Source organism: Mobula birostris, chromosome 6 (genome assembly GCF_030028105.1).
Source record: "Mobula birostris isolate sMobBir1 chromosome 6, sMobBir1.hap1, whole genome shotgun sequence".
Taxonomy (NCBI): Eukaryota; Metazoa; Chordata; class Chondrichthyes; order Myliobatiformes; family Myliobatidae; genus Mobula; species Mobula birostris.
The window spans coordinates 171,003,167-171,031,046 of NC_092375.1; the positions used below are offsets into that span (position 1 = coordinate 171,003,167).

General features: G+C 41.2%; 1 protein-coding gene across 1 annotated transcript in view; it reads left to right on the forward strand.

Moving 5' to 3' along the window:
* The window catches only part of bbs5 (Bardet-Biedl syndrome 5), a 50,808-nt gene continuing 22,928 nt past the window's right edge, over nucleotides 1-27,880 (forward strand). The window contains exons 1-5 of the mRNA XM_072259650.1: nucleotides 1-152; nucleotides 10,009-10,091; nucleotides 17,230-17,295; nucleotides 19,066-19,115; nucleotides 20,722-20,849. Of these exons, the coding sequence (XP_072115751.1) occupies nucleotides 91-152; nucleotides 10,009-10,091; nucleotides 17,230-17,295; nucleotides 19,066-19,115; nucleotides 20,722-20,849 (389 nt within the window). The 5' untranslated portion in view covers nucleotides 1-90. The remainder of the gene's footprint in view (nucleotides 153-10,008; nucleotides 10,092-17,229; nucleotides 17,296-19,065; nucleotides 19,116-20,721; nucleotides 20,850-27,880) is intronic.

Below are 27,880 nucleotides of genomic sequence, written 5' to 3' on the forward strand. Positions count from 1 at the left end.
TCCAGATTCCGGAGGTGACGTCGCGACAGCGGTTGCCAGGGTGACGCTGGTCGGGGTGCCGATCGGAGTGGCGGTCTGGCTCCCGGAGCCATGGTTCCCGTGCTAGACGCGCTGTGGGAGGACAGAGATGTTCGCTTTGACATTTCGCTTCAGTGAGTATCCGGAGCAGTCCTTGCTGAGGCCTACTGCTCCCTTTCCACCTCTGGTCTGTCGTGGGGTTTCACAGGAATGCGTCTGTCAGAGCTTTGGGTACTTAGAGCGCGCTGTATGGAAACCCGTCCTAACTACATAAAACGAAGAATGGCCTTGCAGTCTGGAGCCCTCGGGACGCTTCTTCATGTCCCTGCTTCGGAGAGCAAAACAAAAGTCAGAATTAAGCTACAGCTGACAAAACAAGCAGATATTTTCAAATAAAAAACAAAAGTAAATCAAGCAGCATTCAAAGCGAGAAATATCGGGTGTTTTTATTTTCTTACGACCGTGCTCTCAACGTGATATTGTACTAATATGGAAAATGCTAGAAACGTTCCAAAATTTTAATAGGAGGAGGGGAAAGCCGAGTGAGAAAGGGAAATGATATATTGGTGTTTAGTATGAGCTAATTTCAGTCCTGAAGTGAAGCCGCCTTGCGTGGTCGTGCAGCTCCTTGGTGACACCGTGTGGAGTATTGTGTACGCATGCATTTGTATTAGGAGTAAAGATTTATCAGACTGATAAATCAGAATCAGTTTTAATATCTCCGGCATATGTAATGAAATTAGTTAACTTTACGATAGCAGTACAAAGAAATACATGATAAATATAGAGAAAAACTGAGTTACATTAATATATATATATATATATATATATATATATATGTGTGTGTTAAAATAAGTAGTGCTTAAAAAAATAATAAAACTAGTGAGGGAATGTTCGTGGGTTCAAGGTCCATTTGGAAATCGGATGGCAGAGGGGAAGAAGCTGTATTTGAATCACTGAGTGTGTGCCTTCAGGCTTTTGAACTTCCTTCCCTACGTTAACAAGGAGAAGAGGGCATGTCCTGGTGGTGAGGATCCTTAATGATGGACGCTGTCTTCCTAAGGCACCGCTCCTTGAAGATGTCTTGGATACCATGGAGGCTAGTATCCATGATGGAGCAGACTAATTTTTTTTTTTTTTTTGCAGCTTACTTCAGTTTTGTGCAGTAGTTCCCCCCCCCCATACCAGTCGGTGATGCACCTAGCCAGAATGCTCTCAAAAGTGCATTTGTAGTTTTCAAGTATTTTAGTTCACAAACCAAATCTCCTGAAACTCCTAATAGCCATGGTCTTGCCTTCTTTATAGCTGCATCAATATGTTGCATCCATGTTAGGTCCTCAGAGATATTGATACTCAGGAACTTGAAATTGCTCACTCTTTCTATTTCTAGTCCCTCTGTGAGGATTGGTTTGTGTTCCTTCGTCTTACCCTTCCTGAAGTTCATAATCAGCTCTTTGATCTTACTGACAATGAGTACAAGGTTGTTGCTGTGATACCACTAGCTAACTGGTATATCTCGCTCCTGGACACACTTTTGTCACCATCTGAAAATCTGCCAACATTGATTGTATTGTCAGAAAATTTATAGGTGGCATTTGAGCTATGCCTAGCCACACAGTCAAGGGTGTAGAGAGCGTAGAGCAGTGGGCTAAGCACACGCCCCTGAGGTGTGTCAGTGTTGATTGTCAGCGAGGTGAAGATGTTATTTCCAATCTGCACAGCTTTGTGCTCTTCCAGTTAGGAAGCTGGGGATCTAGTTTCAAAGGGAGGTTCTGTAGCTCTTTGATCAGGACCATAGGAATGCTGAGCTATAGTCGATAAACAGCATACTGTAAGTATTTGCATTGTTCAGGTGATCCAAGGCCATGTGGAGAGCCATTGAGATCGTGTCTGCTGAAGACCTATTGTGGCGATAGGCAAATTGCAGTGGGTCCAGGTCCTTCCTGAGACAAGTGTTGATTCTAGCCGTGACCAGATTTAGGCCCAGCAGGCTAGGAGGTGTTGGTTCAAAACTTAGCTAGTTCAGGGGTTTCAGTCTTGAGGGATAAGTAAATTAGGACTAGTATGAGAATGTTCTTCTCTCAGATTGTGGTGAATCTATGGAACTCTCTGCCCTGGAAGGTTCTGCTGTTGAACCTGAAACATTAATTCTCATCCTTCCTTTATAGATGCTGTATAATCCATTAATTATTAACAGTATCTCCAGCTGTACTATTTTGATTTTGTGTTTGGAATGGTTAATCTCTCCTCAGAGGAGATCATTCACTCTGGGGCTTTGTCAAGGGGACCATCAGTGTATGGCCTAATGAGGCAATCTCTATGCTTCAGGACTGTTTTGAACAAACCACTGACAGATGTTCAAGGAGGTCACCACAAACCTGAGTAGGCATAGACCTCAAAGAATATGCCTCATCTGTCATCGGCTACAATAGTAAGTGTAAAGATGACACCTGTACCTCAAGAAGGGTTATTTCGCAGTCCAACCAGAAGCCCTGGCTAACTCACAGATGCACTCCCTACTAAAACCTCGGGATGCTTCCTTCAAGTCTGGTGACAGAACAGCCAGGGAAAACTTCATCCTAGGCATCAAGAGGGCAAAGACTGCCTATGCACAAAAATTCAGGAACACTTGTCTGATAATGATCACCGGTGCACATGACGAGGCATTACTGCACCAGTGATGCCTCCCTCACTGATGCTCTAAACAATTTTCTGCATGCTCCAAAGCATGCAACACAGCACCAGCTACAAAAGCTACCCCCTTCCCAGGAGAGCAGCCACTGTCTGTACAGCCACAGATGTGAGGAGGACTCTGCATAGAGTCAACCCCCGTAAGGCGGCTGGGTCAGACAACCTCCCAGGCCAGGTACTCAGGGAGTGTGCATATCAGCTCACTGACGTCTTCACGGACTTCTTCAACACTTCACTCATCCAGGCTGCTGTCCCTACATGCTTCAAATCAGCCACCATCATTTCTGTACCAAAGAACTCTTCAGAACTAAATGACTGCTGTCCAGTGTCAAGTCGCCAATCATCATGAAGTACTGATAATGACACATATCAAAGACTCCATTTCTACCACAATGGATACTCACCAATTTGGTTACTGACAGAACTGCTCTATGACAGATGCCCTGATGCACCTAGAAAACAAGGACACTGGTCCTGGACTCTCCCACTATAGGGAACATCCTCTTCATGTACACACTATCTAGGCCTTTTAATATTTGATCGGTTTTAATAAGATTCCCTTGCACTGCTGCCTTCCCCCCCCCCCCCCCATTCTTCCAAACTCTAGTAAGTATAGGTCTATAGCCATCAAATATTCATATATTAACTTTTCACTCCTGGGATCATTGTTTTGAGCCTCCTCTGGACTCTCTCCAATACCAGCACATATTTCTTAGATAAGGGGTCCAAACTGCTCACAACAGTCCATGCAGTCCAACCAATGCCTTACAAAGCCTCAGCATTACGTCCTTGCTTTTACATTCTAGTTCTCTCGAAATTAATGCTAACATTGCTTTTGCCTTCCTAACCACTGTTACAACCTGCAAGTTAATCTTCAGGGAATCCTGCCGGTACCCATTTTCAGTTCGGTAGACTGGAGCAGTGTGTGGTTAAGTGCCTTGCTCAAAGACACAACACGCATTCAGATTGTGAGTCCAATGCCCTAACCACCTGGCCGTGTGCCACACTGTCCTTTATCTAGACTGCCTGTGATTTCCTCAAAGAATCACAACATAGAAGACATCTGGTCAAGATGGCGATGGTTTAGTCGCTCAAAGCTATCACTTCTGCTTTATTTCTTATCTCCGCACTTGTCTCTTTTTTTTTACTCCAGATTGTTAAATTTTTTATTCTCCCTCCTGCCTGCGAATACGTCGGTCTTATTATGGCTGCAAAGATCACCAAATCAGGGAAAAAAGAAGTACCTGCTGCTGGTTCCTCTGCCGAGATTGTTTCCATTTTGGAACAGCACTGACATGATATAATATCTGAATTTAACTCTGAGTTTAAGTCTTTCAGTTTGTTGGAGTCAAAATTGGATCAAATTAATTCCAAAGTGGAGGCTCATGCAGAACGTCTTTCTCATCTTGAGTCAGCTACCGATGATTTAAAACTTCGTTTTCACAATTTGGAAACCATTTGCTCCAGCTTGAAAGATCATAACAGCAAGTTAATATCCAAAGTTACTAACCTGGAAGGTCAGAGCAGGCGTCAAAATCTACAAATCCTCAGCTTGCCAGAGGCTATCGAACGTGGATCTCCTGTTGAATTTTTTTCCACTTTGTGAGATTTTTGGGAACAACATACTTCCGACCCCACCCGAGTTAGACAGAGCTCACCGTACTTTTGTGCCTAAGCCGGAGTTGGGCCATGGGCCACGTCCAGTAATTTTGTGCTTTCATCACTATAAGGTGAAAGACCTTTTGATTATGGAAGCATGTCGTAGAGGAAAGTTGGTATACAAGTGTCAGCCTATTCGTAGTGTTGAGGACTATGCCTCCCAAGTTCTGAGTCTGCATGCTGAGTATAAAGGAGTTATAAAGGAGTTATGAAAGAGTTTTACAAATGCAGATTCAGGCCCTCTCTGCGTTTTCCAGCTGGTCTCCGAATAACTCTCGCTACTGGAGACAAAATGTGGTTTAACTCGGTTACAGAAACTCAGAAATTTATCAAAGGTCTCCCTGCTTGCTGCTGATTTTTGGTAGCTTTCTTATTGTGGGATTTGGGGGGGGGGGTGGATCTCTAATGCCAATAGCATTTATAGAACCTTTAGTTATTCTTTGTTATTCAGGACATATTTTTCTCCTGGTTCTCTTGTTTTATACTTTTGCCCCAGAGCTATTATCTGAATGTTTGATTTTGTTCATGCCTACTACCCTCTATGTTTTTTTAAACGACAATGGTTAGTCTGTTGAATTTTATAAACAGGAATGTTAAGGGATTGAACCATCCTGCTAAAAGAAGGAAGGTGTTTTCACATCTTAAGCAGCGTAAAGCTGCAGTTGCTTTTTTGCAAGAAACACACATTCATAGTTCTGATAATTTTCGTCTCATGTCAAGGTGGGTGGGGCAGCACTACCATTCTATTTTTCCATCTAAAGCCAGAGGGGTCTCAATTCTTATAAATCAAAATGTTCCCTTTGAGCTTCACAACAAATTATCTGATATAAATGGTTGTTTTATTATTGTCTCTGGGAAATTGTATAGTACTGTGGTAGTCTAAGCTAACCTGTACACTCCCAATTCGGATGATGTGGAGTTTTTTGATTGTTTTTTCTCTTTATTGCCTGACTTGAGTTTATATTCTCTTGTACTGGGCGGTGATTTTAACTGTTGGTTAGATCCAGTTTTGGATCGATCTTCTTCTGTTCCTAGACTACCAAGTAATTCTGCTTTATCAATTCAGTCCTTCCTTTCTAATTATGGTATCCATCCAAGTGAGAGAGATTATTCTTTTTTTTTCACATGTCCATCATACTTTTACCGGAATTGATTATATTTTAATCGATAACCTGCTGATTCCATCTGTTCACTCTTGTGATTATCAGAGTATATTGATTTCAGATCATGCCCCAGTTACCCATCTATAATTCTTCTTGGTTTCCCCCATATGAATAAACATTGGCATTTTAACCTGACCCTGTTGTTGGATAATGATTTTGTAAAATTTATGAAGGACCAGATTACTTTTTTTTTAAAATACTAGCATGTCATCTGAAATCTCAACTCAGGTTGTCTGGGATGCCATGAAAGCATATCCAAGGGGTCAAATAATTTCATATATTGCGAATTTGAAAAGGAAGACCTATACAGAGCGATTAGATTTGAAGGGATATGGAGAGAAAGCAGGAAAAGGGTACTGATTGTGGATGATCAGCCATGATCACAGTGAATGGTGGTGCTGGCTCGAAGGGCTGAATGGCCTACTCCTGCACCTATTGTCTATTGTTAGTCAAATTAAAGCAACAGACCAATTAAAATCCAGAACTGTGCAAGAAGTGAGTGGAACTTCAAACTAAGTTTGACCTTATTTCCACTCACCCAATTCAATGCCAACTTCTTGAAAGTAAGAGCCGGTTTTATATTCATGGTGATAAATCCGGTAAATTTTTAGTCAACCAACTTAAGACACTCTAAAGCTGGACGACAAATTACAAAAATTCAAATGGGAAATGGGAACATTACCTTGAATCATTCTGAAATCAGTGATGCATTTAAGAATTATTATTCTGGACTCTATACCTCTGAATCTTTAAATGATAGCGTTTCTGTCAAGCATTTCTTAAGTAGTTTAAATATTCCTTTGCTTTCTCCTGATCTCAAAGTAAAACTTAATGAGCCATTATCACTAGAGAAAATATCCTTAGCCATTTCTGCACTGCAGTCTGGTAAATCTCCTGGACCTGACGGGTTCTCTGCAGAATTTTATAAATCGTTTTCCTCACTGCTCTTGCCTTGATTAATCTTAGTTTTATCTGATTCATTTAAACATGGTAAATTACCAGCATCATTTAGTGAGGCAAGTATCATTCTTTTAGCAAAAAAAAGTAAAGACCCAACAGAGTGTTCTTTGTATAGGCCGATTTCTTTGTTAAATGTTGATGTTAAAATTTTGGCTAAAGTTTTGGCTCATAGATTGGAGAACATTGTACCCTTAATTATTTCTGAAGATCAAACTGGTTTTATTAAAAATCGCCTCCCTTTTTTTCATATACGGCGTCTATTTAATATCTTATATTCACCTTCAACTGGGACTCCTGAATGTGTCCTCTCTCTAGATGCGGAGAAAGCATTTGATCTTATGGAGTGGAACTATCTTTTTGTGGTTTTAGAAAAATTTGATTTTGGCCAAAATTTTATTACATGGATTAAATTGCTATATTCATGCCCCATTGCTTCTGTTTTGACCAACTCTCAGCAATGCCAACCTTTTACTTTTTATATCAAATCCGACTACCTCCTTGCCTCCAATATTTTCACTTCTTAATAAATTTAGCCAGCTTTCCGCATACAAACTTAATTTACATAAGAGCGAACTTTTCCTGATTAACAGAGAAGCACAAATATTAGAATTTCATAACCTCCCTTTTAAAGTAGTAAATAATCAATTTACTTACCTCGATATTACAGTAACAAGGAACTTTAAGCGTCTTTTTCAAGAAAATTTTGCTAACCTTTTAAATCATACAAAACAGAGTTTGGCACACTGGTCACCTCTGTCCATGTCTCTGGTAGGTCGAATTAATGTTGTTAAAATGTATATTCTTCCTAAATTTTTATACTTATTTCAATCTTTACCAATTTTTATTTCTAAAGCTTTTGATGTCTTTATTGCTTTTTACTTGTCTTCTGTTTATTTTTATAAGTCTCTAGCTTCCTGCTAATTCTCTTTGCATAGTTCTCTTTGCTTTCCCTTGTCAATCACAGAAACCTTGTCTTCTCTTTAGAATTCTTCTTTCAGATGAAAGGTTCTGCCTCTTCTGAATTACTTCTAGAAAGTCCTGCCACTGCTGCCCTACTGCCCTACTGCCATCCATATTTAAGTTTGCTGATGTTGTTGTTGGCCAAATCAAAGGTGGTGATGAATCGTTATAAAGGAAGGAGATTGAAAATCTAGTGGATGGTGCCGTAACAACAACCTTTCACTCAACAAACAGATGTCATGGGCCAGTCCTCATTAGGGGATCAAAGGTGGAAAGGGTCAGAAACTTTAAATTCCTGAGAGTTAACATATCAGAGGATCTGTCATGGGACAAGCACATAAGAACCATCACAAATAAGACACAGCAGCACCTCTACTTCTTTTGAAGTTTCCGAAGAAACTGCATGTCATCTGACACTTTGAAAACTTCTGTAGTTGAACAGTGGAGAGTATCCTGACTGGTTGCATAACGGCCTAGTGCGGAAACACCAATGCTGGAGAACAGAAAGGCCTACAGAAAATGGTGGATACAGTCCAATCTATCACAGGCAAAGTCCTCTCTACCACTGAGGACATCTAAGAGAGCTGCCACAAGAAAGCAGCATATATCATGAAGGACCTCCACCATCCAGGCCACATTTTCATCAGGAAGCAGGTATGGGAGCCACAGGTCCCACACAACCACGTTCAATAAAAATTATTAATGACCCTTCAACCAACCGGCTCCTGAATCAGCATGAATAACCTCAGCTCTTGATTCCATAACGTGTGGACTCATTTCAAAGTGTCTACAATCCATGTTCTCAGTATTATTTATTCACTTCTTTTGTATATGCAGTTTATCTTTTGCGTATTGGTTGTTTGACAGCTTTTGTATGTAGTTTTTCATTGATGACTCTATTGTGTTTCTTATATTTACTGTGTATGCCTGCAAGAAAATGAATTTCAGGGTAGTATATGGTGACATATATGTACTTCAATAATAAATTTGCTTTGCTAGGATCTCTTTCCAATCTACTTTGCTCAGCTCCTCCGTCATGCTTCTTTACTTAACTGTAATACTGATAGCTGATTTTAGCTTCTTTCTCTGAAATTGCAGGGTGAATTCGTTCTTGTTACCATCACTACTTCCTAAAGGCTCCTTTAATTCTCTAGTGAAATGTGTTCATTGCATAACACCAAATCCAGAATTGCCTTTTCCACAGTGGGCTCGATCACTGGCTGCTTAAACAGCCATCTCATAGGTATTCCACAAATTCCTTCTCTTGGGATCCAATCCAAATTGATTTTCCCAGTCTACTTGCATAGTGATGTCCCCTATGACCCAGTAACATTGCCTTTCTTATGTGCCATTTCTATATCCAGTTGTAATTTGTACCCCACATTATACTGTAGCTACTATTTAGAACCTGTATATAATTCCCACCAGTGTCTTCTTACCCTTGTAATTTCTTAACTCTACCCACAGGAATTCAATATCTTCTGTTTCTATATCACTTCTTGCTAAGGATTTGATTTCACTTTTTACCAACAGAACCATGTTACTCTCTCTGCTCACCCTTCGTCTTTTCAATAGGATGCATATCCTTGAATGTTTAGCTTCCAACTATGATCTTCTTTCAGCCATGACTCTGTGATGCCCACAAGATCATACCTGCCATTTTCTAACTCTTCTATTCTTCTACCTTGTTTTGTATACAGCAGTCATTCAAATATAATTCATTTAGTCCTGTATTCACCGTCCCTCTTCTCAAATCTGTTTCCATATCGCCTGAAGTTAAATATTTATCCTCTTTTTAACTTCCTGTCTTATTTTTTAATTCTGGAGACCTGGGCGTTTTTTCTGGATACTGGATCACTCTTGAGGCAGGAGCTGATTCATGTAATAACCAACGTCTCTAAGTACTTCATTATGGTTGATGTAAGCACTACCATACATTAGTTATTGAGGCAGGGCACCAGTATAATAGATATCTTTATGAAGCAGGTGGGAATGTCCGGTAGAGAGGTACTACAGTCAGTTTGTCTACACGGATCTTTAGTATTCAGTGAGATATGCTATCTGGGCCAGACACCTTCATGGATTCATCCTTCTGAAGAATGCCCTGACATTATCCTCAAAGACTGAGACTGCCTGACCTCATTGATAATGTCTCTTATGACTTAAGGAGTATTCTTCATTTCCAAGCATCCCTCCAACAACCCTAATTTTTATTTTAGCGACACAGCATGGAGTAGGCCCCTCTGGCCCTTTGAGCCACGCCACCCCAGCAACCCCCTTACAAACCCGATTAGCCGTGACCTCATCACAGGACAATTTACAATGACCAGTTAACCTGCTTGGTATGTCTTTGGGTAGGTGCAAAGAGATCATTATGCATTTTGATGTCCAAAGAGATCAGAAAAGTGCACTGCCCAACACAATAGTATCATGGCACTCTTCAGTGAATCTTCTGAAAGTCTGCAAGATTATTTTTCTGTGGTTCTCATCTCTTTGTTTGCTTGTTTGGTGTTGTGTTCATTGAATTAGAACTGATTAATATTTGTTTTGTTTTTAGACAAATGAAGATGAGATCTGGAGAGGTGCTAATTGACTGTTTGGACGCCATTGAAGATACCAAAGGAAATAATGGAGAAAAAGGTAGGGAGTAAATACACATTAAATGATATATTAGAAATAAGTTGTTTGTTTCCAACCAATGGCATGTACTTGTAATGGACATATAGAAGTACATTGACCTAAATTATAGATTCTGTAACATGAGATGAGCTGTACCCTTGCCTTTTGGATCTATGTTCATGCCAGCAACTAATGGAATTATATAATCATATTTCACTGTCTTTTTGGAGTTTTGAAAGTTTGATCTCGCAATAAGTGAATTATATATATGAAATTGGAAGCTATTTATTTCTATGTAAGGATTAAATTTTTTGAAAAGTTATTTTAATCTCAGTTCTCACTGCTTACATGTTCTGAGTGAGGTGATGTTCATTCCTGCTGGACAAAAAAACCACAGAGTAAAATTTCAAAACCTTATCAGAAGTTTGAACATAAAGGTGATTTATTTGGAAAATGGCAAAATATATGGAACACAACACGCTGTTGACATTGTTGTTTTTCCATTGAATTGGAATTAGCACTGATACAGTAGAGCAGACATGAATCTAATGTTCTGTTCATTGCAAAAGCATCTGAAATTAGGGTAACTGCTTCTGATAAAATGGGAATGTTCATTAATATAAGAAATAGGTAAAGGGAGATTTCCATTTGTTGACTCAGATACACCTTTTGTGGCCTTAAGTCATACAGAATTGTCTCCACCAAAGCATCTAATACTGTACGTTTCATTGGGCTTTTGCCATTGACAATCTTAAATCCATATTGGGACTGGTTTTCATGATGCTGAGTTTCAAGTTCAAGATTGTTTAGTGTCATTTCCTGTACACAAGTGTAAAGGAAAACAAAATAATTGTTACTCCAGACTTGATGCAGCATTAAAGAACACCAATAAGATAAAGTACACAATAGTACTAATAAAAAACATTGTAAATATAAATACGTAAGATAGCTCATGTGCATAGATTGATTTTATGTTCACAAAGTGATGCTAAGCACAGTAGTGCTTGGATATAAGGTGACTGACAGGAAATGATAAAGTGGTGATTAGGGGTGTGGAGGGGTTGGTTAGTGGGTGGAAGTGTAGATCAGCTGTACTGCTTGGGGAAGTAACTGCTTTTGAGTCTGGTGGTCCTGATGTGGATGCTACATAGCCTGGTCCCTGATGGGAGTGGGGCAAACGGTCCATGAGCAGGGTGGGTGGGATCTGTTGTGATGTTACTGGCCCTTTCCAAAATAGAGCTTAAAACTGGATCTTCGCTATAACTCAAAATTTAGTCACTAATTACCACTTTATAACCACAAGGTTCAAGTGGAGCAGCCATTGTGGGGGTGGCCTTTGTGTGAGTAAGCCAGTGTTAGAGTGGGTTGTTCAGTCTTTGATTCAGAGGCTTCAGTGAGGAGAGGTAAATGTTGTGGCTAGATTTTTTCCATTTAATTGTTCTTATTGCATAGATAGAGCAGTGGGGATGTCAAGCCGGGTAGTGGAATGCTCCTCTTTTGGGATGTGGGAAGGCAGGGAGACCTTCAGTGTCTTTGATGATTACACCTACAAGAAGTGCATCCAGCTGCAGGTTCTTTCAGACTGTGTTAAGGATTTGGACCTGGAACAGGATGAACACCAGATCATTTGGGAGACTGAGGGGGTGATCGACAGGACACACAGGGAGGTAGTTGCACACAGTAACTGGTTGACCGTCAGAAGGGGGAAAGGAGATAGGCAGCTAGAGCAGGGTACCTCAGTGGCCTTTCCCCTCATAAAGAGGTTTGGATACTGTTGGGCAGTGGGCAGAGGTGATAACCTTGCGGAGGAAAGCCAGAGCGGTCAGGTCTCTGGCACTGAGTCTGGCTTTGTAGCTCAGAAGGGAAAGGGGGTAGAACAGGTGAACTGTTGTAATAGGGGATTCATTAGTTGAGGAATAGACAGGAGGTTCTGAGTCCACAACCTTCTTGACTGGGAGGGTGATCAGCCAGATGTCATGTTCCACATTGGTATCAATGACAAGGGTAGTAAGGGGGCCGAGGTCCTGCAAAGTGAGTTTGGGAAGTTTGGTGTTAAGTTAAAGGACATGACCTGCAGGGTTGTGACATCAGGATTGCTACCTGTGCCACATGCTAGTGAAGCCAGAAATAGGAGTATCATACAGTTTAATACATGACTATGGAGATGGTGCAGGAGGGAAGGCTTTTGTATCATTGGGCTCTCTTCCAGGGAAGGTGGGACCTGCACAGAGGGGCTTGTTTGCACCTGAACTGGATGGGGACTTAATATCTTTGTGGTAAGGTTTACATTAGTGCTGCACAGGGTGGGGGAGAACTTAAACTAGAGTTACAAGGGGATGGGAACAAGTGTGCCAGAGCAGATAGTGGAGTGGTTGTGGAGAAAAATTTTGTTAAACTTGCATGCAAAGTAAGAAATCGAAATGTTGAGTATGATTGGACTAGTGTTTTTGAGTTGTGTACGTTTCAGTGGAAGGAGTATTGATGGATGAGCTCAGGGTGGATCAGCACATGGAATTATGATTTTGTCACCATTAGTGAAATTTGGTTTCGGGGGTGGGGGGGAGGTGCAGGACTAGCAGCTCAGTTTCCAGAATTCCATTGTTTTAGACATGATAGAGTGGGAGGGATTAAAGGGGCAGGGGTGGCTTTACTACTGAGGGAAAATATCATAGCAGTACTCAGACAGGACAGACTGTAGGGCTCGTCGATTGAGGGTATATGGGTGGAACTGAGAAAGTAGTAAGGGATGGCTATGTTATTGAGATTACATCACAGACCACCCAACAGTCACAGATTTATAGGAGCAAGTTATAGAAAAATCGCAGACTGTTGCAAAAAACATGAGGTTGTAATAGATGAGTTTAACTTACCACATATTGTTGGGGACTCCTATACTGTAAAAGGGCTAGATGAGATATAGTTTGTCAAATGATTTCAGGAAAGTTTCCTTAATCAGTACATAGAGGTCCCAACTAAAGAGTGCGATGCCAGATTTCCTATTAGGGAATGAGACAGGACAGGTAACAGAAGTTTGTGTAGGGGAACACTTTGCATCTAGTGATCATAATCCCATTAGTTTCAAGATAATTATGGAGGAGAATAGGTCTGGTCCTTGAGTTGAGATTCTAAATTGGAGAAAGTATCTGGCAAGTGTGGATCTGTGACAGGTTGTTTTTTTTATTAGATTATGAGGACACGCAGTCCTCTTTTATTGTCATTTAGTAATGCATGCATTAAGAAATGATACAATGTTTCTCCAGAATGATATCACAAACACAAGACAAACCGACTGAAAACTGACAAAAACCACATACAGTAATCATAACATATAGTTACAACAGTGCAAAGCAATACCGTAATTTGATGAAGAACAAACCACGGGCACGGTAAAAAGTCTCAATCAAAGTCTCTCGAAAGTCCCATCATCTCACGCAGACGGTAGAAGGAAGAGAAACTCTCTTCCTACCATGAGCCTCCAGCGCCGCAAACTTGCTAATGCAGCACTCTGGAAGCACCCGACCACAGCCAACTCTTGAATCTGTCCGAAAGCTCCAAGCCTCCAACCAGCCCTCTGACACCGAGCACCATCTCTGCCGAGCGCTTCGACCTCGGCCCCGGCAACAGGCAGTAGGCAAAGCCAAGGATTTGGGGCCTTCCCCTCTGGAGATTCTCAATGGCGCAGTAGCAGTGGCAGCGAAACGGGCATTTCAGAAGTTTCTCCAGGTGTTCCTCCGTTCATGGCTGAGTCCATCAAATCAGGATTGTGCACGGCCCCTAGTTAACACATAGGATATCATTCGGAACGGCCGCGTGCACTGTGTTGCACCGCCATCTTCTCCTTCCTCCTTTTACTGGCCAAGGTGTGATTGGTATGTGGAGTGAAGTTTTGAGAGTGCAATGTATGTATGTTCATGTCACAATGAAAGGAAGGATAACAGTTTTAGGAAACCTTGGTTTTCGAGAGGTTTTGAGGCCCTAGGCAAAAGAAGATGTACAGCTGGTATGGACAGGAAGGAGCAAATGAGGTACTTGAATATAAGAATTGCAAGAGAACATTAAAAAAATAATCAGAAGACCTTTTGGGGCCAGTGCTGAAATTGCAGGGGTCCTTAGCAGAGGTGTTTAAAAATGCCTTTAGCCACTGGTGAGGTGCTGCAGGATAGCTACTGTTGTTCCATTGTTTAAGAAAGACTTTAAGAATAAGCCAGAAAATTATAGGTAGAATCAGTTAATGTTGTGTGCTTGGATTTTTGGAAGGCATTTGACAAGGTGCCATACATGAGGCTACATAACAAATATGAGACCATGGTATTACAGGAAAGATTTTAACGTGAATAAAGCAGTGACTAATTGGCTGGAGGCAAAAAGTAGGAGTAAAGGAAACCTTTTCTGGTTGGCTGCAAGTGACTAGTGATGTTCTATCCGGGTCTGTGTTAGGACTGATTCTTCTTACGTTATATATCATTGACTTAGATAAGGGGTGGCCAACCTTTTACAAACCCCATTTCCAGAAAAGTTGGGATATTTTCCAAAATGCAATGAAAACAAAAATCTGTGATATGTTAATTCACGTGAACCTTTATTTAACTGACAAAAGTACAAAGAAAAGATTTTCAATAGTTTTACTGACCAACTTAATTGTATTTTGTAAACATACACAAACTTAGAATTTGATGGCTGCAACATACTCAACAAAAGTTGGGACAGAGTTAAAATAAGATTGAAAAGTGCACAGAATATTCAAGTAACGCCGGTTTGGAAGACTCCACATTAAGCAGGCTAATTGGTAGCAGGTGAGGTATCATGACTGGGTATAAAAGTAGCGTCCATCAAAGGCTCAGTCTTTGCAAGCGAGGATGGGTCGTGGCTCACCCCTTTGTGCCAAGATTTGTGAGAGAATTGTTAGTCAGTTCATAAGGAACATTTCTCAACACAAGATTGCAGAGAATTTAGGTCTTTCAACATCTACAGTACATAATATTGTGAAAAGATTCAGAGAATTCAGAGACATCTCAGTGCGTAAAGGGCAAGGTCGGAAACCACTGTTGAATACGCGTGATCTTCAGGTCCTCAGGTGGCACTGCCTAAGAAACCGTCATGCTACTGTGACAATTATAGCCACCTGGGCTCGGGAGTACTTTGGAAAACCATTGTCACTCAACACAGTCTGTCGCTGCATCCAGAAATGCAACTTGAAACTGTATTACGCAAGGAGGAAGCCATACATCAACGCTATGCAGAAATGCCGGCGAGTTCTCTGGACCCGAGCTCATCTCAGATGGACTGAAAGACTGTGGAACCGTGTGCTGTGGTCAGATGTGCCATACACCTCTTGTACCCCCACAATTCTTGTAAAATATGTTAATATAGAACTCATGCATGAAAATATTGACGCATGGAATGTAAAATGTTGGCCACCCCTGACTTAGATGATGGAATTAATGGCCTTGTTGCAAAAGTTTGCAGACAATAGGTAGAAAGTTGGAGGGGCAGGTAGTTCTGTGGAAGTAGAGAGGCTACAAAGGACTTGGATTAGGAGAATGGGCAAAGAAGTGGCAGATGGAATACAGTATTGGGAAGTATATGCTTATGCATTTTGGTAGAAGAAATTAAAGGTTTGCTATTTTCAAAATGGAGAGAAAATTCAAAACTCTGAGGCACAAAGGGACTTGGGAGTCCTTGTGCTTGATTCCCTAATAGTTATTTTGCAGATTGAGTCTGTGGTGAGGAAGGTAATGTGATGTTAGCATTCATTTTAAGAGGATTAGAATGTAAAGGCAAGGATGTATGTTGAGACTTTATAAAGCATTGGTGACGTTTCACTTGAAATATTGTTAGTAGTTTTGGGTCCCTTATCTTAGAAAGGAGATGCTGAAATTAGGGAGGGTTCAAAGGAGGTTTACAAAGATGATTCCAGGATTGAATGGCTTGGCATATGAAGAACATTTGGCTCTGGGCCTGTATTCACTAGAATTCTAAAGAATGAAGAGTGGTCTCATTGAAACCTATCAAATGGCGAAAGGCCTTGATAGAGTGGATGTGAAGAGCATGTTTCCTATAGTGGGAGAGTCTGAGACCAGAGGACACAGCCTCAGAATACAGGAGTGTCCTTTTTAGAACGGAGATGAAGAAGAATTTCTTTAGCCAGAGAGTGGTGAATCTGTGGATCTTGTTGCCACAGGCAGCTGTAGATGCAAGTTTTTATATTTTAAGGCAGAGGTTGATAGATTCTTGAATGGTCAGGGAATGAAGGGTTACGAGGGAGAAGGCAGGAGATTGAGGCTGAGACGAAAAATGATGAAATGGCGGAGCAGACTCACTGTGCCAAATGGCCAAATTCTGCTCCTATATCATATGGTCTTATGGTCTATGGTGAGCCTGGCATCAGTAGTGGGTAAGTTATTGGAAGGTATAATAAGGGACTGGATATATAAGTATTTGGATAGACAAAGACTGATGAGAGATAGTCAACATGGCTTTGTGGGTGATGGGTTGTTTCTAACCAATCTTAGAGTTTTTTGAGGAAGTTACCAGGAAAATTGATGAAGGCAAGGCATGGACTTTAGCAAGGCCTTTGACAAGTCCTGCATGGGAGGTTGGTCAAGAAGGTTAAGTCACTTGACTTTCAAGATGAGGTAGTAAATTGGATTAGACATTGGCTTTGTTAGAAGAAGCCAGAGAGTGGTAGTAGATGGTTGCCTCTCTGACTGAAGACCTGTGACTAGTGGTCTGCCACAGGGATCGGTGCTGGCTCTGTTGTTTGTCATCTATATCAGCATTCTGAATGATATTGTGGTAAAATAAATCAGCAGATTTGCAGATGACACCAAGATTGGAGGTGTAGTGGACAGCGAGGAAGATGATCAAAGCTTGCAGCTGTAGGTTTTCTATGTTTCTTTCTATGTAAGGTGGTGGATATATGAAATGAGCCATCAAAATGATAGAGGTAGGTACAGTTGAGCACTTTAAGACATTTGAACAGGTAAATGAATAGGAAAGGTTTAAAGGTTTACTTGTTTCAAATCATTGTTATTTAATCAAAGTTTTACAAAGTGACTTCCAATAAATGATGCAAAGCAGCTTACCTTGCTGCCTATTTTCCAGTTTGAAGTATTTTTAAATCAATCTGATTTGTAAAGTTGCTAATTTTCTTTTCCAGGTAGACTGCTTGTGTCTAATCTGCGAATTATCTGGCATTCACTGGCTATTCCACGAGTAAATTTATGTAAGTGAAGCTTCATTAAGAAATCTGGCTATTAGCAAAGTAAATTTTCAAATTAACCCAAGGCTATTGTTTAGTAAAAAGTAATTAAATACTGATTAAGTGGGGTTGCCTATTAGATAGAGCTGCAGAAGCTGTAGTGAGATTTTTTATAGTGCTTTTAAAGATAGAAATTGATGTCATTCATGTGACATGTAAGGAGATAGTATGAAAGGATCCACTGAATTAAAAAACAGGAATTAAATGCAATTTCACAAATTACCATTTCCAAAAAATGTTCAAAATGGCATTCCATAAAGGTCATGATGTGTTACTCTTAAACAAAGTGTGGAGGAACAGAGGAATCTGGAGTACACTTCTATAGATTCCTCCAAAGTTTCAGTGCAAGTTGATAGGGAGGTTAAGGCACATGGTGTGTTGTCCTTCATTAGTTGTGAGATTGAGCTCAAGAGCCACAAGGTAAATTTAAAACTCTGGTTAGATCACACTTAGAGTATTGTGTTCTGTTCTGGTCACCTCATTATAGGAATGAAGCTTAGACTGCGGAAGAGATTTCCCAGGATGCTGCCAGGGATAGAAAGCATGTCTTTTGAGGGTAGATTAAGCAAGCTAGGGCTTTTCTCTTTGCAGAGAAGGAGAATGAGAGGTAACGATAGAGGTGTATATTATGGTAGATAGGATGGACAGCTAGAGACTTTTTCCCCAGGGTGAAAATAGCTAATATGCAAGGGCATAACTTTAGGGTGTTAGGAGGATGTCAGGGGTAGATTTTTTACAGATAGTAGTGGGCGCATGGAACACGCTGCTAGGTGCAGTTGTAGAGGCAGCTCCATAGGGACATTTAAGAGACTCTTCGATGAGCATATGGTTGAGGCCAATGTAGAAGAGAAGAATTAGATTGATCTTTGAATAGGTTAAAGGATCAACACAACATTGAGTGCCCAAGGGTCTATATACTGTGCTGTACTGTTCTGTGTTCTATGATCCAAAACTTTAAGTGTGTGTTTTCAAGTTCCTATACTTCCTCCATGAGAAGAGAAGAGAACATATCATGGATAGTGATGGTCCTTCATGATGAATGTGTCCTTGAGGCATTGCCTTTTGAAGATGTCCTTGATGGTGGCGGGGGGGTGGGGGGGAGCCCTAGTGTCTATGATGAAGCTTGCTGACTTTACAACCCTCTGTACTTTTTCCCAATCCTGTGCACTGGTGCCCCCATACCAAATGCAACCAGTCAGAATGTTCTCCACTTGTAATTGCATTAATATGTTGGGCCCTGGATATATCTTCCAATATGTTAACACCCAGGACCCTAATGATGCTCATCCTTTCCACTGCTAACCTCTTGATGAGGACAGGTCTATGTACTCCCAACTTCCCTTTCCTGAAGTCCACAATCAGTTCCTTAGTTTTACTTAGGTTGAATGCAAGGTGGTCGTTGCAACACCACTCAGAAGGGGTGAAACTGAACGTTGTGTTAGAACAAATAACAAATTGTTGATGGAAGTTTAACTACAGTGTGTTGCATATTGATGATGGTTTAGAAAATGTCTTCTACCTATTTTTTCTTCATGTAGTCTTAAGTAAAACATACAACATTTTTAAACGTAAACACAAGAGGTTTTGTAGATGCTGGAAATCCAGAGTAACACACACAAAATGCTGGAGAAACTCAGCAGGTCAGGCAGCATCTATGGAAATGAATAAACAGTTGATGTTTCTGGCCAAGATCCTTCATCAGGACTTATTTTCTTCAATATTTTTCTCTTTCAGCTGTTGGCTACAACTGTATTATAAACATCACGACCAGAACTGCTAATTCGGTAAGCAATTTTAAAATCTTACAATTTTAAAGACCATTTGTCATCATTATAACTTCTCTTTTGGTTCATCATGTTACACAGATTATATTCCTTCTTAAAAAAACTAAGGTTGGAAGTGTAATCAAAGGGGAAAAATGCTTATGATAAAGTGCTAGGCGCGTTCACTAGTTATGAGTTGATCACTTTGTAAATCAGTGATTTCAGTGCTACGAAGTCCCTGAACTTGATGCTGAAATTTTGCTCAAGGTGATTTGAATTTTTGTGAATTTCTGTGTTTTGAATTTTTGAAGCAATTGCATTATATTCTTTTTTGATAAATTTGAAAGGTTAGAAAAAAATTAGGTTGAAGCTATAAAAGCTGGATGATCTTGCTTATGTCATAGTCATACTTTATTGATCCTGGGGGAAATTGGTTTTCGTTACAGTTGCACCATAAATAATTAAATAGTAATAATAAAACCATAAATAGTTAAATAGTAATATGTAAATTATGCCAGGAAATAAGTCCAGGACCAGCCTATTGGCTCGGGGTGTCTGACCCCCCCAAGGGAGGAGTTGTAAAGTTTGATGGCCACAGGCAGGAATGACTTCCTATGATGCTCTGTGTTGCATCTCGGAGGAATGAGTCTCTGGCTGAATGTACTCCTGTGCCCACCCAGTACATTATGTAGTGGATGTGAGACATTGTCCAAGATGGCATGCAACTTGGACAGCATCCTCTTTTCAGACACCACCGTCAGAGAGTCCAGTTCCATCCCCACAACATCACTGGCCTTACGAATGAGTTCATATGTGTATGAATTGACTCCATGTTTTTGTGTTACTGTGTGACCATTAAAATACAAAGGCCTAATGAAGATCTTTTAGGTTTTTGAATTTGTGGGAGCTGATTGGATTGGTTGGATCTCCTTATACCAAACTAAGCACTGCATGTAATCACATTTGTGTTTTGAATGTTTCCCACCTGTAATGTGAACTATCTGAAAGTAATACTGTTGAAAGTTAATTTCAGCAAGTATAAGCTGAATGATAAACTGTTGATTGAGATATTTTATCTAATTTAGTCAACTGAATGAATGTTACAAAAAATGCAAGCTTATTTCAACAAAAGCTAAACACCTTTGACCCAAAAGAGAAAGTACAGCAGTTACTTGTCTCTGTTCCATCAGATTTAGGAACTTTTTTTATTTCCCCAGCACCATTTCTTTAATCTCTGACAACTCTATAATCCTTTGAAACGTCTGTGCTCTCCAGTTCTGGTTGCTGAGCATTTTCCAATATATTTGCTGCACTATTAGTAGCAATGCCTTTTACGTTCTTGAATTCATTCCACCTCCTCTTCTCTATCCCTCTTCTTTAAGATGCACTTTGAAACATACCAGTAGTCAAGTGTTTGGTAATCTAATCTAATTTTTCCTTGATTATATTGGTATCAGTAATTTTAACATTTGCAAATGGACTTTCCATGCTCGGTTGGCATGCTATGTAAATTAAGTTGTTTTAGGCTAGCTCATTCCCATACCGTGGAGTGCAATTGCCCACTGAACCATCAGGTGATACTTCAGTATATGACTAAATATATTGATTTTAAAATGTGACTTTACAGAAACTCCGTGGTCAAACTGAAGCACTTTATATCCTGACTAAAAGCAACAACACACGATTTGAGTTCATTTTTACCAGTGTTGTTCCAGGAAGTCCTCGGCTATTCACCACTGTTATTGCTGTACACAGGTAATATTTCAATGGATTACATTAAATTAAGATGAAATAAAGTAAGCCATGTCAGCAGATCAGTTTTGAATTTAGTTTCTGCTTTATTCTTCAAATCTATCATGTTTATTAAGGCCTTATTTATATTTCGAATGTTCATATTCAGGATTTGTTCTTTACCTTTTTAAGTTCTGGTTATAAGTAATCTCTGCTTAGATGCTGCCTGATCTGCTGAGTATTTCCAGCATTTTCTGTTTTTATTTATGATTTGCTTCTTTTTGCATTTTGATTCCTATTATTTATATTGCTGTAATTTTTTTCCTTTTAATGCTTATTTCAGCTGAACATGATTTAAAGGGGGTATTCAATTGAAATATTCCCTGCAAATCTTTCAAAGTAGTAACTTCACAACATATCCACTTTGTTTTAAAAAAAAAGTGGATTTTCTGACATTTGAAAATTTCATTTTATGACTCCCACACCCTGAACTCTTCAGGAACTGCTGATAATGTAGAATACTTGTGTACCTGGTGTACCTAGTGCAATTTGATTTACTGGAGGCTATAGAAAAGCACTACATGAATAAGTACTGATAGGATGTGTACAGGGATATTTTTTGTCTCATCTATGAGGAAGAGCATAATTAGATGATATCAGTAAAAGATAGTCAATTAGATATCTTACAAGGAGTTCCTAGGTAACTACACTAAGAGTGGTGAGAATGTGAGACTTACATTAAACGTGAGTGATTGAGGAGAATAGTGTTGATTCATTGAAGAGAAGGTGGGGCAAGCATACAAGTGAGAAAAGAATAAGAGGATCGTGTTCACTGATTCAGATTTTTAAAAAATGGGAAGAGACTCTAGGATATAAATATCAATGTGGGCTTGTTATTCCTCATGGTCTGTTTGTGTAGTGTGTACCTCAATGTAATCACATGATCCAGCCAGTGGTGTACTAAACCCAAGAAGACGCTAAGCATTCTTCAACTTTTATAGCATTCATAAAAGCTACTGGCGATATTAATGCTAAAAGGTTACTGCTTCATAAATAATGCCTGTTGAAAATTGGGGAAGTAAATGCTAGTGATTTTTTAAAAATTTGAATATTAGAACATTAGAAAGTTTTTGACAAGAACAGACCATTCAGCCCAACAAAGCTTGCCAAATTCCTATTCGCATAGTGTGTTGAAATAACTATTGAGTTTAGATTTGAAAGTCTTTAAGGTACTACTCTCAACTACACAACTCAATAGTTTGTTCCATGTGTCCACAACTCGCTGTGTAAAGTAATGCTTCCTGAAGTTAGTCTGAAATGTTTCAAGATGGCGCCGGTATCTGGCAACTCTGCGCGTGCTCTCCCGAGCAAACTGCCCTCTACACTATCCTATACCTGAGAAACCCTTCTAAACCTTTAATCTGCTACATCTAGCAAGATCAATAACACCCTGGCGAAGCTACTGACCCAGCTGGAGATCACCGCACCAGAATTGCTTCTTCAACTCCAGACCGCACCTGAACCCGACCAGAGAGGCCTGGTCCGAGGCCCACCACGTTCCCGGAGACCTGCGGCCTGCTACCGTGCCGGAGCACTTGAAGACGTGGCCCATTCCAACCAGCACCTCTATGGAGCAGACGACCACGCAGAAGTGATGTTGGAGACCTCAAGGTGCCCCAGACGCTTCCCTGGAGCGACCACCATAAAGCCTCGTTGGTGGCCATCCACAGCTGCCAGAAATGAGGCCTCTGCCGCTGACCTCGGAAATCGAGCTGGAGGCTCGGCTGGAGTGGAGGCTTCTGCAACTGTGACTCAGCTCACAGACTTGTTTCAGCCAGGAGCCCGGCCCTCCGGGATTAAGTGTCAGCTTCAGGGCCTGACCCAATGGACAGCCCGGGCCTCTGGCAGCTAGAAGTGGCAGCGGAGCCTCTCCCCATCACTTGGTTTGACCCGGAGCGCCCGACGACGTGACCTGCCGATCGATCCCTGTGGGACGCGTCCACCAACCTCAAAGAGCTGCCAACAACACACTGCATCAATGGAAACCTGGAAAGATGCACTATTTACTGAGGAAGCATGGGAAAAGAGCTGGACTGCTGGTCAGATTGAAGCTGAGGGGCTACAGGATCCCTATGCCCACCATCCTACTAGCTAGTATGCAAGCCATAGAGAACAAGGTGGATGATCTTAAAGGGAGACTCATTTACTGCAGGGAGATGCAGAACTGCTGTGTATTCCGTTTCACTGAGACCTGGCTCTCCCCTGCCACCCCCGACTGTGCCATCTGACCGGAGAGATTTTCGATCCATCGGATGGACCACACGGCGTCTTCGGGCAAGACGAGGGAGGTGGTGTCTGCCTACTAATCAACACTGCGTGGTGCTTGGACACAGTGGTACTGACAAGTTCCTGCAGCCCGGACCTGGAACACCTGTCGGTGAAGTGTTGTCCCTACTATCTGCGACGGGAATTCACCTTGGTCATACTGACGGCAGTCTACATTCACCCCCAGGTGGACGTGGAGTGTGCTCTGAACATACTGTATGTCAACATCAGTGAACGTGAGACCAGGTATCCAGAGGCTTTGCTCATTACAGCCGGAGACTTTAACCAGGCCAACCTCAGAAAGGCGCTACCAAAGTTATACCAACATGTCTTCTGCCCCACTAGAGGCCCGGACATACTTGACCACTGCTGCACAGCAGTCAAAGATGCTTACCGTTCCTTCCCACGACCTCACTTCGGAAAATCGGACCATCAGGCCATACTCCTCCTCCTGGCTTACAAACAGAAACTGAAGCGGGAGGTCACGGTGTCAAAAGTGGTGTCATGTTGGATGGAGGAAATGGATGAGGTCCTCCGTGACTGCTTTGAATTGGTGGACTGGTTAGTATTCAAGGACTCGGCAGCTAACCTCGATGAGTATGCCTCAGCTGTCACGGACTTTATCTGGAAACGCACAGAGGACTGTGTGTCTCGCAAGATGATCCGGGTATTCCCTAACCTGAAACCTTGGATGAATTATGAGGTCAAGTCCTTTTTGAAGGCTAGAGCTGCGGCTTTTATGTCCAGGGATACCAGTCGGTACACGGCATCCAGGCATGAACTCCGGAAAGCCATTAAGGGCGCCAAGAGGCAATATCGAGCCAAGTTGGAAGCCCAGGCTAACCAGAGGGATGCTGGTAGACTATGGCAGGGTCTAAATGAGATCACTGGGTGCAAAGAAAAGGCTGGGAATATCAATAACTGTGGCGCTTCTCTTCCTGACGCACTTAACGTATTCTACGCGACTCGAACAGAAGAGGAGTGTCCCGCTCCCTCCGGATGAACCGGACCTGGTGGCATCGAGATTCATCGTCACCAAGGAGGACGTTAAAAGGGCCTTCCTGAAGATAAATCCAAGGAAGGCGACGGGCCCAGATGGCGTCCCGGGACAGGTTCTCCGGGCCTGTGCAAGCAAGCTAGCTGGAGTGTTTACTGACATCTTCAACTGCTCCTCGCTTCAGTCTAAGATCCCCTCGTGTTTTAAGAAGACAACGATAATCCTGGTGCCGAAGAAGAGCAAGGTGACATGCTTGAATGACTATCGACCTGTGGCTCTGACATCAATTGCTATGAAGTGCTTCGAGTGATTGGTTATGGCACACATCAACCACAGCCTACCGGTTAACCTCGACGCTTTGCAATTCGCCTACCGGAGCAACAGGTCAACGGCAGATGCCATCTCTCTGGCCCTACATTCCTCCTTAGAACACCTGGAGAATAAAGACGTATATGTAAGGCTCCTTTTCATTGACTACAGCTCTGCCTTTAATACCATCATTCCAAATAAACTGATTCTTAAGCTCTGGAACCTGGGCCTTAGCACTCAGATCTGCAGCTGGATCTTCAACTTCTTCACAGACAGGACCCAGGCTGTAAAAATAGGGGACAAGCTCTCCTCTACAATCACTCAGAGGACCAGTGCCCCACAAGGCTGTGCACTCAGCCCCCTGCTGTACTCACTACATCCATGATTGTGTAACCAAGTTTCCATCGAACTCAATATATAAGCTTGCTGATGACACCACAATTGTAGGCCGTATCTCGGGTAATGATGAGTTTGAGTACAGAGAGGAAATTAAGAACCTGGTGGCATGGTGCGAAGATGATAACCTATCCCTCAATGTCAGCAAGATGAAGGAATTGGTTGTTGACTTCAGAAGGAGTAGCGGACCACACGACCCCATTTACATCAGTGGTGCGCAAGTGGAACAGGTCAATAGCTTTAAGTTCCTCGGGGTCAATATCACAAATGACCTGACTTGGTCCAACCAAGCAGAGTCCACTGCCAAGAAGGCCCACCAGCGCCTCTACTTCCTGAGAAAGCTGAAGAAATTTGGCCTGTCCCCTAAAACCTTCATTAATTTTTATAGATGCACCGTAGAAAGCATTCTTCTAGGGTGCATCACAGCCTGGTATGGAAATTGTCCTGTCCAAGACCGGAAGAAGCTGCAGAAGATCATGAACACAGCCCAACACACCACACAAACCAGTCTTTCGTCCTTGGACTCACTTTACACCACACGCTGTTGGAGCAGTGCTACCAGGATAATCAAGGACACGGCCCACCCAACCAACACACTTTTCGTCCCTCTTCCCTCTGGGAGAAGGCTCAGGAGTTTGAAGACTCGTGCAGCCAGATTTGGGAACAGCTTCTTTCCAACTGTGATAAGACTGCTGAACGGATCCTGACCCAGATCTGGGCCGTACCTTCCAAATGTCTGGACCTGCCTCTCAGTTTTTTTTTTGCACTACCTTACTTCCCCTTTTCTATTTTCTATTTATGATTTATAATTTAAATTTTTAATATTTACTATTGAGTTGTACTCCAGGGAGCGCGAAGTGCAGAATTAAATATCACTGTGATGATTGTATGCTCTAGTATCAATTGTTTGGCGACAATAAAGTAAAGTAAGTAAAGTAAAATAAATCTCCCTTTAACCAGTCTCCACCTATGGGCCTGTGTCCTTGATGATAGATTAATTTTTAAGTAGCAGCTGGCATCCGCTTTACGTATACCCTTAATGATTTTGAGCACTTCTACAATGTCTCCTCTCATTCTATGATAACTTAGGCTAAAAAGATGTAATTCTTTCAGTCTTTCTTCATAGCTCATACCCTACAGACCTGGAGTGAGTCGAGTCGCCCTTCTCTGATATGGACACCAAAATTGTTCTCAGTACTCAAGGTGTGACCTCACAAATACATTATACAGCTTAAGGAGAACATCTCTAGGCTTGAACTCCACTGAGCGCATTAGATAGCCCAACATTCAGTTTGCCTTCCTAATCGCTTCTGTGCATTGTCTCGATGTTGATACTGGTGAGTATCCCAGGACGCCCAAATCCTTCTCAGGCAGTGCACTTTCTAACTCAAGACCCCAACCCCATAGTATATTTGTATCTATATTTCTATTTCCTATATGTAATATTTTACATTGATACATTAAATTTCATCTGCCATTTATCTTCCCTCATCTGGATTTTGTTTAGATCAGACTGTATTGATACTGCTGCCCGAATGTTATCAGCCTGTCACTTTAATTTTGTGTAATCTGCAAACCTTACTAGTTTATTTGTTATGTGCTTATCCACTCAAATCATTAATATAAGTTAAAAACAGCAGTAGCCCCAAAAGTGATCCCTGTGAAACCTCACTTTCAACATTTTCTGGGATATGTAAAACTTCTGTGTGTTGTCTGAATCTACATGTTTATAGTACTGCTGCAAGCAAATATTTCATTGTTCCTATACCTCACAATACTTGTGCATATGATAATAAATCTGACTTCGCTTGTGTTCCAACTTTTATAACAATACACATTGACTATTGATTCAGATATGTTTTTTGCTAATGGAAAATAATTTTATTTTCATAACTCCATTTTTCTATCTGCACTATATTACCTGTACTCTTTCTACCACCACTTGAAAGATGTCTTCTATTTAAAATTCTCTGCGTCTTCCCGTTAATTTTCCACACTCTCACCACAATAACAACTAATCCAAGATCTTGCATCCATGTTCTAAATGTATCATGTCCTGTTTACCTTTTTGGACTTACTTAATATTCATTGGCTTCCTCATATCTATTGAATTGTAATGAGATGATGATCCTTATTTACAAATTTCTACTTGACTCTCATCTGTAAACTCTTCCAGCCTGGCACCTCAGCTCACAATCTCCATTATTTATAATTTGTGCTATTGTATGTCCTGTCTGCCACGCATTATATTATTGGTGAGTGGCTTTCTGTACATTTGAATACAGTTCTTTGGTATCTTAGTGGAAAAAAAATCTCATCATCACTCCTATTTTATTTAACAAGCTCCCAACTCCTGCTTTCATAATGCTATCACTTAGCCTGTGCTAGTTCTCATCTACACACATTATACTTCAAAATTCAAAGTAAATTTATAGCCAAAGTGCATATGTGTCACTATATACAACTCTGAGATTCTTTTTCTTGCAATCATACACAGTCAATCCAAAAAACCAATAAAATTAATGAAAGACCACACCCAAAAGGATGGATGAACAACCAATGTGCATGAGACAACAAACTTTACAAATACAAAAGAGGAATAATAATAATAATAAATATAGACAGCATGAGATGAGTCGTCCATGAAAAAGTAGTGAGATCATGGAAACTGTACAGATTGAAAAGGAGATGGTGCTTGCTGTCTTGAGGAAAATTAAAGTGGATAAATCCCCGGGACCGGACAGGGTTTTCCCTCGGACCTTGAAGGAGACTAATTTGAAATTGCGGGGGCCCTGGCAGAAATATTTAAAATGTCACTGTCTACAGGTGAGGTGCCGGAGGATTGGAGAGTGGCTCATGTTGTTCTGTTGTTTAAAAAAGGATCAAAGAGTAATCCAGGAAATTATAGGCTGGTAAGTTTACCGTCGGTAGTAGGTAAGTTATTGGAGGGAGTACTAAGGGACAGAATCTACAAGCATTTGGATAGACAGGGACTTATTAGGGAGAGTCAACATGGCTTTGTGCGTGG